This window comes from Fundulus heteroclitus, chromosome 1 (assembly GCF_011125445.2).
Source record: "Fundulus heteroclitus isolate FHET01 chromosome 1, MU-UCD_Fhet_4.1, whole genome shotgun sequence".
In the NCBI taxonomy this organism is placed as follows: Eukaryota; Metazoa; Chordata; class Actinopteri; order Cyprinodontiformes; family Fundulidae; genus Fundulus; species Fundulus heteroclitus.
The window spans coordinates 35,249,145-35,261,430 of NC_046361.1; the positions used below are offsets into that span (position 1 = coordinate 35,249,145).

At 43.2% G+C, this 12,286-nt stretch overlaps 1 protein-coding gene across 4 annotated transcripts in view; it reads left to right on the forward strand.

The window, feature by feature from the left end:
- The window catches only part of plekhg5b (pleckstrin homology domain containing, family G (with RhoGef domain) member 5b), a 110,831-nt gene extending 98,545 nt beyond the window's left edge, over positions 1-12,286 (forward strand). For 3 of the 4 annotated variants that reach the window (XM_012863436.3, XM_021317009.2, XM_012863446.3), the window contains 12 exons: positions 867-1,037; positions 3,732-3,827; positions 3,991-4,191; positions 5,506-5,616; positions 5,735-5,884; positions 5,985-6,122; positions 6,900-7,019; positions 7,108-7,240; positions 7,468-7,583; positions 7,668-7,822; positions 9,883-10,884; positions 10,965-12,286. In XM_012863436.3, the coding sequence (XP_012718890.2) occupies positions 867-1,037; positions 3,732-3,827; positions 3,991-4,191; positions 5,506-5,616; positions 5,735-5,884; positions 5,985-6,122; positions 6,900-7,019; positions 7,108-7,240; positions 7,468-7,583; positions 7,668-7,822; positions 9,883-10,884; positions 10,965-10,974 (2,403 nt within the window). In that variant the 3' untranslated portion in view covers positions 10,975-12,286. Of the gene's footprint in view, positions 1-866; positions 1,038-3,731; positions 3,828-3,990; positions 4,192-5,505; positions 5,617-5,734; positions 5,885-5,984; positions 6,123-6,899; positions 7,020-7,107; positions 7,241-7,467; positions 7,584-7,667; positions 7,823-9,882; positions 10,889-10,964 lie in introns of those variants that run through there. The other variant, XM_021317026.2, reaches the window with a different exon arrangement.

The window sequence follows — 12,286 nt, forward strand, 5'->3', positions numbered from 1 at the left end:
CCTTAGTGGTCTGGAGGGTTGATACACTGATAACAAGTCTGTGATGTATTTAGGTGCTAAGCCATTTAAGGATTTATAGACTAACAGAAGTATTTTAAAGTCTATTCTCTGAGATACAGGGAGCCAGTGCTCACTGGGTTTTATCCAAAGGATGTTTAGGTTCAAAAAGCAAACTCAAGAGGTATTTACGTTTACAAAATCATATTTCTAGATAGGTCATTGTTTTATCAGTCCTCTCCATTAGATTTGATCTGCATTTAAAACCTGCCTTGATTCAAGTGACGTATATTATTAAGATCTAAGAACGTGCAGCCCAACCCGCCGGTCGCATCCGGCACGTCTGCAGATGTCGCACGGAGACACTCACGTCAGGCATTTGTCAGTCTCAGATTCAAATTATTTTAACTGATTTGCCCTCGTTGACTCCCCCGGGACCAGAACCTGGACCCCTGTCACCCTCCGTGCTGCAGGGTTAAACGGCCGTCAGTCGCCCTGTCCAAAAAACCAGACAAATAAGCCTAGATCTAATCACGGTCTCTCCAAATCTGCTGCCTACTCTTTTATAATTAGAGACCCCAGAGGCACTGCTCGGTGTTTGCCCAGCTAGCCTTCACCCCCCCACTCCCCATGTCGTCTATTGTTAGTGGTCTCAATGCACCCAGCTCATTTTCATAACTGTGTAAAGCCTGCCAGCTTGGACAAAGAGCTGAGCAGCAGCTACAGTTGGATGGTGAATATCATGGCGCCATGAAAGCTGTGTTATCTATGCCAACCATCCAGCAGATCCTCTTTAGACGTGGGTTAAATGTAATGATGAACTGGGATGAAGAGCCCTGACTCAGTGTGCCTTTCTTTCCCTGCTGCAGGAGGGGGACCGTCTCGAGCAGCTCCAGAGCAAGCTCCACTCCTACTCGTTATTTGGGCTCCCCAAGGTGCCGCGGCAGCTCTCCTTCCACCACGACTCCTGGGAGGAGGAAGAGGAGGAGCCCAACCTGGTCATGGAGGACAGCTGGCAGACGCTGCTGGACAATCCTGAGGTACACCTACTGTTGCTCATGAATATGTTCCCACAGTCCCTCTGTGTAGCGTTTCCCTTCGTCAGGTTTGACCAAGCAATGCTGATGTTCTAATTCCTGGTATGCTCCTTATCTTCCATCCTTGGCTTTTCCCCTCTTACCTGTATTGCTGTAATAAAGCCTACAGAGCAGGTTGCAGCCGGCAGGAGCTGTAAATGGCTTTTGGAAATGATAACATCCATCTCACTTCGTCATCTGCTTTCGCCTGTTAATGTGTACAGGACTGATCAGATTGTTGCCCAGCTGCTGTATTTTCCCTTCCATGGGACGTTTGCTGCTGAAGGCTGGCTTACGTAAGCTTCCATGTTGGTCCAAACAGTCACAAATTCCCAGTATTACTCGAGTCATCCTGCTGCTGATTGGAGGTGCTGGAAAATACCAGAATATTGTTTGCAAATTCCAGATTTATTTTATATGGATTTGGACAGGGGTGTCCAAAGTGGTCCAGGGGCCAAATGCAGCCCCTGGTATAATTTTGTGTGCTCTGACTGCAGTTCAAATCTCAGCAAAGGTTGCCGATGCAGATTGACACTTCTACCTTTTTTGATTTAGATATTCATTGACGAATTTTGTGGAATGTTCTTGTTGCTGGGATAGACTAAAAACATTTTCTAGACCAACAAAATGGGGAAAAAATCTGACTCAAAAAGTTAGAAAACGTTCACATTTCTATTTATTACAGGGGCCTATTATGCAAAATTCACTTTTTGCACATTTCTTTACTTCCATTTGGGTCTCTACTGCTTCTAGAAACATCCAGCCATTTCTTGGCAATGAGTAAATGTTTTGTTGGTGTCTTGAAAAAGAGCAATCTCAAAAACCTCCCGATTATTGCGTCACAATCGGCGGGCACTGCCCCTCGCCTAGCGACCCCAGCGGAGCTCCGCCCACTTCATCAGCTGGTTTTACCACTGAATGTGCTGGACAACAGCTGTTGGGGATGAATATGATTTGTCATTTAGCACAAGCTAACGCTAACAATGTGTGTAGGAGGCGCCACTTCTTCAGCTTCTAGGTCTGACTCAAGGTCAGACACAGAAGCGTATTTGCTTAAATGTGTCCTGAAATTCAGCTCATTCTGAAATATATATATTCTATATATCTATAAAAATAGGTGGATCTGAGGAGAAGAAATCTCATTATCTGAGAATAAGTTGTTTTGTATAGCCCAGTGGTCTTCATTTCCGGTCATAGACCTATACCAAGTTGTTTAAAAGGAAGCATAATAGGTCACCTTTAAGGCTAACCTCACAGGAGACCTTTTTTCAGACTTGTTTTCTTTTTGCTTTGTTAAAAACTGCATCTTTAATTTAGTGCCGTGTAGATAAAAAGAAAATACTTTGATGTAAAATGATTCAGCTTTTCAGTTGTGGGGGTGGAGGGCATATTTTATGGTCCCTGCGTGGTTTCTGCTATGTGATTTTGGCGCAGGGAGCCAAACACTTGGAGACCGCTGGCTTAAAGGGATTATTTGGACTCGTTTAAAGGAGACATTCTAGGACAAAATATATTACATCCTCAGGCCTTAATGAAATGTTGAAAAAACAGAGAATCAGTTTCCACTACTTTTCAGGACTGTCTCTATTTCTTCTTTTATGACAGCAGATTCTTGACTGTCTCTTTTAATTGTGCTCTTATGTGACAGATCAGATTTACCTGTTTTAATTTTTAACTATCCCCATATAATCAGAGAAAAAGATGATTAGTTGAGAAGGAAGGAATGTTTTGTGAGAGAAATGGATGGACCTGAATAAGATGCATTTAAGACATCTTTTGGGGGTCACCATCCTGGAGGGATCAATAGGTCAAAGGATGAATCTGCGGTCGTGTTTTGTTTCGCTGCGTTTTGCCTCATTGTCTGGAGAGCATAACCCAGGCCCTAATGTTGTCGTGAATAAAAGGCTACTGCCGTTCAGAGGTTGCTGCCCCTTTAAGCAACATATTATGTCTCGTTAAACCAACAGGAAGTGGTAGAAAAACCTGGCAGCACCAGCATGGGAAGAAAATATGAACTTCTAATTTTATTTACTGTGATTCTGGTGTTTCATGTTAATTCATCAGCATCACTCCTTAACACAAACATAAAAAGTTAGAAAACAGATATCATGCCAGGCTATTTTAAATGCTCCTAAATTAAATTAGAATTCCTTTTTAATGAAAAAAAGTGGAAAATCCTTGTTGATGCAAAGAAAACCGTCACATAAAAAGTTAAGTTGGTAGAAATGTAGTTAAAAAGGAGACTGGCTCAGTTTATTGGGACTTTGTGTTTCCTGACACTTTTGTCCTTGTTAATTACTGCTGGTCCTGATTAATGAAACTAACAGGAGGGTTAAGAGCGACGCTGTGCCTCTAAGATAGCATGTTTAGCTAAATGTTTGGGGAGCTAGTTTTCATGAGGTTTAATTAGTCACTCCATGCTCCTTAACCTTTCCGCTCATGTCGGGACTGAAAACGTTTTCTCTTTGGTAATCTAAGACGATGCTTAACCCTGTCAGGATTTTTTGTTTTCTCTTCTTCCTGAAACTCACTGGAACTCAAGTGAAACGTGTTTCACTTGTAAACAAACTCTGCCGGTAAAAGCTGCACTTCTGGAAAAAGATTAGGCGCGGTCTGAAATGTCACACTTATCAGGAAAACCTTTGTGTCGTGATATAGGCGCTGACGAGGCGACAGTTCCACCAGCAGGAGGCGATATGGGAGCTGCTGCACACAGAAGCCACCTACATAAAGAAACTCAGAGTCATCACCGATGTGAGTGCAAAGAAAGCCTTTGTAATCTGCCGCCACACATATAGATTGCATACTGTTTTTACGGGGTGTTGCGCAACGCGTCATGACTGTATTCTGGCAGAAAATATGCACAGCAAACCCTTCATGGAGTTACAATCATAAACTTTCATGGTATTTTCACCAGCTCTTCCAGTCTGGGCTGCTGAACCTGCAAGAAAGCGGCTTGCTGACGGATGTGGATCCCACCAAGCTGTTCAGCAACATCCAGGAGATCGTGCGGCTCCACACCTCCCTGTGGAACCAGGTCATGCTGCCGGTTCTGAGGAAGGCCAGGGAGGCCCGGGCCCTGCTGGACCCCACTCACCTCCACGACGGCTTCACCACGGTCAGTTGTAGTTCGACTGTCCTGTATAATGTGTGTGTTCTACTTGCAGTAATGCAACAATATAATGTTTTAAAATGGTAATAGAAAACAGATGCAAAGCATTAATAAAACCTAAAGAAACAGAAGGCGAAAGGAAAAAACATGATCCACTTATTCAATACAAATTATGTTCTTTATCAATTATCACATGGTTGGTCTTAGGAAACAAAAGTTCATATTTTCATTATTCATCATCTACATTTTCTTTAAAACATGACAGTGGTTTCATTTGGAGGCTTCTTGTCCAAGATCGTCATCAACAGATTATATAAAGTATGCGGCTCGGTGGCTTGTTTCATGTCGGTGCTACTTGTGACAGAGATCACAACAAATGTTCAATGTGAAATACATAATGCATGAAAATATTTACAGCATGAAATGAATAGCCTCAAATTGTTTTAAACAAAAGCAAGTCTCTGAACATCAAATACAGAACAGATGCGTTGTCCTTTCCAGCTTCATATAAAAGGACATCATCAGCGTTCTGCAGCGTCTGGGAACCTGTATTAGGACAGGTTTTTCAAAACTAAGGTGTCACTTGCCAAGCCCTGTTCTGTTTACAGCACGTGTCAAACTTAAGGCCTGCGGGCCGAAGCTGTCCCTCAAGAGCCAAAAAAGTCATACGTCATAAAATAGGGGCATATATCCTTTTTAATTTGTATTAAATGGCTAAAACTGTGCCTCCTGTAGCAAATGTTGTTGTTTTTTATATATGTAATAACAGCATCCTGCCACTAGATGTCAGTTTCCCCATAATACATTAAAATAACCCAGAAATGTCCAAAAAGAGAAAGTGATGCAGAATGATGAGAGTTCAAAGTGTAACTCACCCAACGTCAACTTATTTTTGCAGATAAACTGTATAAACTGGGCCTAACGGTGCTACTTTTATGTTTCATTGTTTTATATTTCTATTTGAACTGAAAATAAATTATGAAATCATGATGGCAAAGTGGCCCAATGTTGAAATTATTTGACTGCCCTGGTTTTGCAGCACCTGATTTAAACCACACAAGATTTGATTGTTTCTGAATAAAAACTGGATTAATCTGTCTTTTTTTTTTTTTTTATTAAGAAACATAACTCTAACCAAGTGTCGATCTGTTCAGTAAAGAAGCAATTAGGAGTCTCCCCACCTCCCATTCTGATGTAGTAAAACATTTTATTCAACCTAAATTTGTACACTGAGATCCAAGATCTCATTTAAAAGAGAAACCTTTTGATAAAATAAAGTTACAATTATCTCACCTGCATGTCTTGGTTTATTTATCTCAGTTTGGCTCGAGGTTCCAGCCATACATCCGTTACTGCATGGAGGAGGAGAGCTGCATGGAGTACATGCGCACGCTTCTCAGGGACAACGAGCTCTTCAGGACCTACGTTACGGTTGGTGCTCTTCTCTCTGTCGCCGCTGATTCCCGATGGCCTGACCTGACAGCCTAATTTTTTTCCATTGCTTTATTACCAGTACTTGACTTGCTGTCTTGTGTTTTGTTCTCTTCAGTGGGCAGAGACCCACAAGCAGTGTAACCGTCTGAAACTGGCCGACATGTTGGCAAAGCCTCACCAGAGGCTGACCAAATATCCGCTCCTGCTGAAGAGCGTCCTGAAGAAGACCGATGAGCCGTCGGCCCGCGACACCGTTAACAGCATGGTGAGGGTCCCCGGCGGAACCGAACGTTGCTCATCCCTGCCGGGCTGCAGTCGCCGAGAGCGTGCGATTTGAACGTGGCCGTGTATTTGTGTGTCTTAAGCTGGTCACGGTGGAGAGATTCATCAACAGCGTGGACTCGAAAATGCGTCAGCGTCAGGAGGAGCAGAAGCTGGCCACGATCTCCGCCCGCATCGACTCCTACGAGGCTGTGGAGGGCAGCAGCGAAGAAGTGGAGAAGGCAAGAAGCTAATTTATGAGACTCTAGCGCAGGGGTGTCAAACTCATTTTGGTTTAGGGGCCGCATACAGCTTAATCTGATCTCAAGAGGGCCACACGAGTTAACTCATTGCAAGATTAAATAGAACTAATAAATGTGGACTTGTTGTTGATTTTTATATTAAGTTAATTTCACTTTTACACAATATATTATGAATAACCTCAGCATTTTTAAGAAAAGTATGTGCAATTTCAACAATACTTTTACTCAGTTAAACATTTACTTAAGTGCATTATGCATAAGAACTGATCACAGTGATTATACAATGTTGAAAAACATTTATTCACATTTTTTGGAACTTAAAAACACTGTCCTGCATGACAAAATGCACCAAACGGATAAAAATTAAGAAATGATTTGAATTTTTTCACACCTGAAGCTTAATCTGCTAATTAAAACACAGAGCCCCTCGTGGACAATATAGGAACTGCATATTTTCAATTAAACAAAGTACATGTTTTTTTCAATAATTGTTTTACCATTCTCTTCCTTTCATCTTGTCCACTTGTGAAAGTCAAATCTGATGAGCTCTTTGTGGCATCTTATTGCCACATTGCCAGACAGGACACTGGAAATTTTTTATTTTTTTTTATAATGATAATGCATTTAGCCACAGGGCCGAACTAAATTGTTTGTCGGGCCGTATGTTTGACACCCCTGCTCTAGCGCTTCCAGTTATGAGACTGCATGTGAGCGCTTGCTTCATGCTTCTTTTTTTTTTCTCCTTCCCCTGTTCAGATCCTCAAAGAGTACAACCGCTTCGATCTAATGACTCCCATGAGAGAGACGCCGCCGGAGGAGACTCGACAGCTGCACCTCGAGGGAGCCCTGAGGATGAAAGAGGGCAAGGAGAGCAGGGTAAGACCGAGTCACGCGACCGCCTCTGAAAGCACGACTCGCGGCGCTCTTTGAAGTCACACCTGGATTCTTGACTCTTGCCCCGCAGATGGAGGTCCACTGTTTCCTGTTCACCGACCTGATGTTAATCACCAAGTCGGGGAAACGCGTCGAAAAGAACAAAATCATCAGACAGCCTCTCCTCCTCCACAATGTCGTCTGTAAGGAGCTCAAAGATCCCGGTGAGCGCTCCGCCGTGGATCATTTCAGACAGAATACAGCATTTAGAATCCAAATGTCTTGTTTTGTCTGGAAAAGTGAACTGGAGGAAAAAAAGTAGGAAATCCTCACCATGGAGGAACTGCAGCAACATTTGTGCTTAAAATGCCAAAAATGAGCAGCAGAATAAAAATCTAAGTTGCTTTGTATGTCTGTAGTGCTGACATTAGTTATATCTTTGTTCTCTTAGGTTCTTTTATCCTCATCTACCTCAATGAGTTCAAGAGTGCAGTAGCAGCCTACACTTTCCAAGCCAACAGCGCCGCCCAGGGGCGAAGCTGGATAGATGCAATTTGCAACGTCCAGGTCGGCAAAAGCATTTTTAGGTCTCCGTGTGATGCCGGTTGCTTGTGTGCGTTTTCTTAACGTTGGTACGTCGTTGCCTTTTAGAACCAGCTACAGAAGCTCCGCAACCAGGAAGCCCTTCGGCAGCAGGACATTCAGAAGAAATGCACAGCCGAGGAGGAGGAGGAAGAGGAAGACGAGAGCAGCAACTCCACTACGAGCTCGCCGGTCCTGCGGCACAAGGACGGGCAGAACTCAAGGTACCGCGATGTTCCGCGTAACGTCTGTAAATCTTTACCCATGATTATTTAAACGTAATTGTTTGGTCAGTTAAGCTCAGTTTAGTTTATTTATGTAGCACTGCTTCACACCAAATGTCGTCTCCAGAGACGAATATACATAAATATATAGTCGGTTTATCTTAGTTGCATTTGTTGCAACTTGATCCTAGTTATTCAAAAACAGTCTTTTTATTCCAATTGGTAAAATGTTTTCCATCTAAGCAAACCCAGCCTGATCTGATTTGCAGCATCCACTCCTCCTAGAGATATAAACTCCTGATAAACATTAGTTTCTTCCTGTAAAGGAAATGTATTTATTGAGGCTAGATAAAAATGGTTGCTTGTCAGCAGTGTAGCTCATTTAATACTCATGAACTTCTCTGGAGGCCTTCCTGCAACTCTCACCCAAAAAATAGACAAATATTCTAATTATGATGGGACCGAAAATTAAAAAACGAAATATCTCACTGAGCAATGGACCTGATTTCAATGTTGGCAGTACACAGTTACACCTTTTAATATGTCATTTTAATATGAGACAAAGATGATGTGAGTACATGCAGAATGCAGTTTTTAAAATCTTTATTTTATTTAATTTTTTGTTGATGGGAAAAGTGCAGTTCAAACCATAAATCAGATTTTAACTTTCATTAACCACATTTACTGAGCTTCAGTTACTACTAGACCAGTACAATCAAGAAATCACTTACTATATAATATAATCTGATCCAATCTGTATAATCTGATAGAATTTGACATTGGAAAGCGCTTTGAGATGACATGTATCATGAATTGGTGCTATATAAATGAAATGAATAGCAATAGCCAGTAACCATCAAAGCTAGGAAGCAGCGTTGTGAACGGATCTCTGCGAGGCAGACAGAGAAGTCGACTGCATTCATGAGTTAATTTGCATCTACGTTGATTTTTCCCTATATTCTATGGAGCTGAATTAAAGATGCTGTTGGCACTGAAAAGGTTGAGTTTGATCTCAATTCATTCGACGTGTTTTTGTGAATTTGGGGGGGAAAAAAAATCTTGTCTAGGTTCAGACTGCCGAAAATGTTCGCTTTAGAACGTGTTTCATGCTAGACGCTGAGGAACATGTCACACACAGTTCAGACATTTTGTCGACCCAAATAATGCTCCCTAGGTGTGGCCTTTTTTTAACACATTTCTTTTAAACTGGCTTTAGCTGTTTGTGGTTTGCAGTGTTTTGATAAACCAAAGAAAAGATTAAAATTGTTCATGTTTGACTAGAGGCCCCACGTCTGGCTAGAACCAAACATGGCATATGGGCACAAGGCAGCCCATTCCAAGCACGCGGGCAGAGAGGTGATGTTTCAGGCTCATTTCACGCCCGCAGAACCCTAATGGGGGTTCTATAAGCTTCATATTTATGGGATGTATATAAATATTTTACAGACAGCTTCTGCATTTTGTCTGAGTTGGTGCTGAACCAGAAATGCCAAATGTGCAATAACTAATGTGCAATAATCTAATTAATACACTGTCCTACAAGCCGTGCAATAATCCTGATGTAGTGACTTCTGCTGCTATCAACACCTGAACATAAGTCAGTACACATGTATATATGTACCGGTATGTACAAATGTATACAATGTATATGCACATATATACGCGTAGGTACGTATGTATGTAGGCGCATAGATATAAGTATATAGATATGTTTATATAGACCACTAAGAATGTAAATAAGACATCATATGCCCATTCCTATTTCCTTTTTTGTATTTTTTGGTATTCTTTTTGATCCATTGTATATATGAAGATTCACTGTATATAACTGAATGCACCTTCCCTACTCTGCACCTTCTTGAATGAGCCGATGTGACGAGTGAATTTCTCCATTGTGAGATCAATAAAGACTATCTTATCTCTTATCTTATCTCTATGATCTCACCCGTTTATTTTAGGTCGTACCTAGCTCTTTGTTCCTTGGGACGTTTTTGGACAAATGCTGTCGTGTGTATGTGTGTGTGTGCGCTTGTTAAAGTTCAAAATCCTTGTCTTTACAGCCAGTCGGACGGCTCGACTGAGACCCTGTCTGTGATGGACGTCGACGAGCCGGCCGAGCACCAACAGTCTCCTGCCTCCAGCACAAACTTCGAGGAGAGCTCCAGCAAAGACTCGGAGCCTGACCCGGTTCTGCTGTCGGAGAGGTCCGAGCTCCAGCAGCCGGCGCACCGAGCGTATCCCAGTGTTTACATCGAACAGATCCAGGAGGAGAACGAGGAGCTGGACCCTCAGCGTCGCTCCCTCTCCATGGACAGCGCTTACGGTACCCTCTCTCCTGAATCCCTGATGCAGCTCCAGCCCGTCCAAAGTGAGGATGTGGAAGTGGGAGAGCGGGAGGTGGAGTTCGGCGAGCCAGAAATCGAAGAAGTGGATGAAGAGGCGGTAGAAGAAGAAGAAGAAGAGGAGGAGAACGAGGAGGAGGAGGAGAACGCGTCTGTGGGGTCCCAGCTGTCGGTGGTGCAGTCGTCCAAACCTCGCCGTCGGCCGCATGTGCACTCCAGGCTTGAATGCATGCAGAGGCTGTCCCCTTTAACCTTTTCTCGCTCCGAGGACAACCTCCTCCAACGGGTCCACCACGAAGACCCCGTCTCTCGCACGCACTCCCTCAACTCCGACTCCCAGGAGCTGGACTGCGAGGACATGGACATGTCCTCTCCGGCTCCGAGGAAGAAGAGCTTGTCGCAGCTGCGGCGGAACGGCCTCAACCGATCCGAGGACTGCCTGAGCGTGAGCATGCCCGCCGGGAAGCTGAAGGCCATCCTGAACCGGGCCGAGGCCATGGACAGCCGGCGCAGCCCCGACGGGCCGCGCGAGGGCCCCGAGCCGGAGGAGCAGACGGTCGCGCCCGGCAGCTCGGACAGGAAGTGCGAGACGGCGGCAGACGGTAACTCGCCTAGAAACAAAAAGAGGAAACCTCCGGCCCAGCAGCACAAGAAGCTGACCCTCGCTCAGCTCTACAGGATACGCACCACTCTCGTCCTCAACTCCACGCTAACGGCATCGTAAGTCGCCGCTTTTGAGATATCAGAAAAGTTTGCATCGATAGAAACACGCCTGCTAATGTTTGTGTCTTTCTTTCCAGGGAGGTATAACTTCTCTTCCAAACGGCAGACCGGCAGTTCGCGGACAACACAAGGGTTGACGCTTGTTTTGTGTGGATGGACTGACTTTCTATAGACACGGATATGCACTCTCTGTCATGCTGCCCCTCTCCCTTGCAGTTGCTACTTTGGAAGTTTTTCTTTTTATTTATACAACAGCAATCCCATATTTGTTTTTTTTTATGGTTTCTAAATTCCTCGATTTAAAAAAGGGAGGGGCAGAGAGACGTTAACTGCCTGCACTTTGCAACAGAAGTAGCACTGGAGGGCTGGAACCTGCAGCGAGGAGGCGTCCAGGCGGAGGTCCGACAACCTCGTCCCTGCACTCCAGACAGGAGGCGTCGCGACTCTGCGCTTCCTCTCACTCGTGAGTTGAAGGCGGAGCAGCAAATCTTGAATGCGCCTGTGTGTATTGACAAGAAGCAAAAAAAAAAAAAAAAAGATTAAAAAAAGAAAACTTTGACACTTGTACTGCTCCCGATTTTCTCCAGCAAACGAAGCGATTGCGCCGTTTTCAACACTAAACGGTGAATTCGTCAGCCGTCAAATCAGTCGTTTGCGTTGGAACGTCGTCTTTGACGCGTTTTCGAGTCTTGACTGAACCAAAACTGATCCTCTTCTCCTGTCAACATGCAAACCCACCCAAAGATGGGAGGCCTATGTAGCCCTTCAGGGGAAAAAAAAAAAAAAAAATCACATTTCAGCTTATACATTTTTTCCCCAACTTCTTGTTTACTGTTCACGATTTTTTTTGTTGTTGAACTAATGACTAAAAATGGGTGACTGAAGCCGTTTCGTTATTTTTTTTTTTCTTTTTCTGCACTATACGTGTTCCAGCTTGAGGCGCACACGAAAAAAATGACAACAGATTTACGCGAAGAACGGAAAGTCGCACTAGCACGTGTTTCTTTCTCTTAGTAACGCTAGCAGGTTGGAGAAAGAGGTTTGTGGTGATTATTCTGCAGAGCTTTAGCTGAACAGCTTTCTCCAGGAGATTGTAAAAAGCTTTCCAGATTGGTAATTCACTCCAAACATTGCCCAAACCAAATACGTAAATAACATTGTTTACTTCAGTTTTTTTTTTTCGTTTGTATGTAATATTTATTACCCCTGCTATGTTTTATATATAAGATATTGTTTATATTGTTTGCTTTCAGGATTTGTAAATGTCTTTTTTTTTTTTTGTTAATATTTTTTTTGTCTTGTCAGACATTAATGTGCTATGAACCAAAATCATGTCTTTTCTTTCAGGAATGACGAGAAAGTGTCTTATGAAATAATAAAAAAAAAATTACAAAATAAA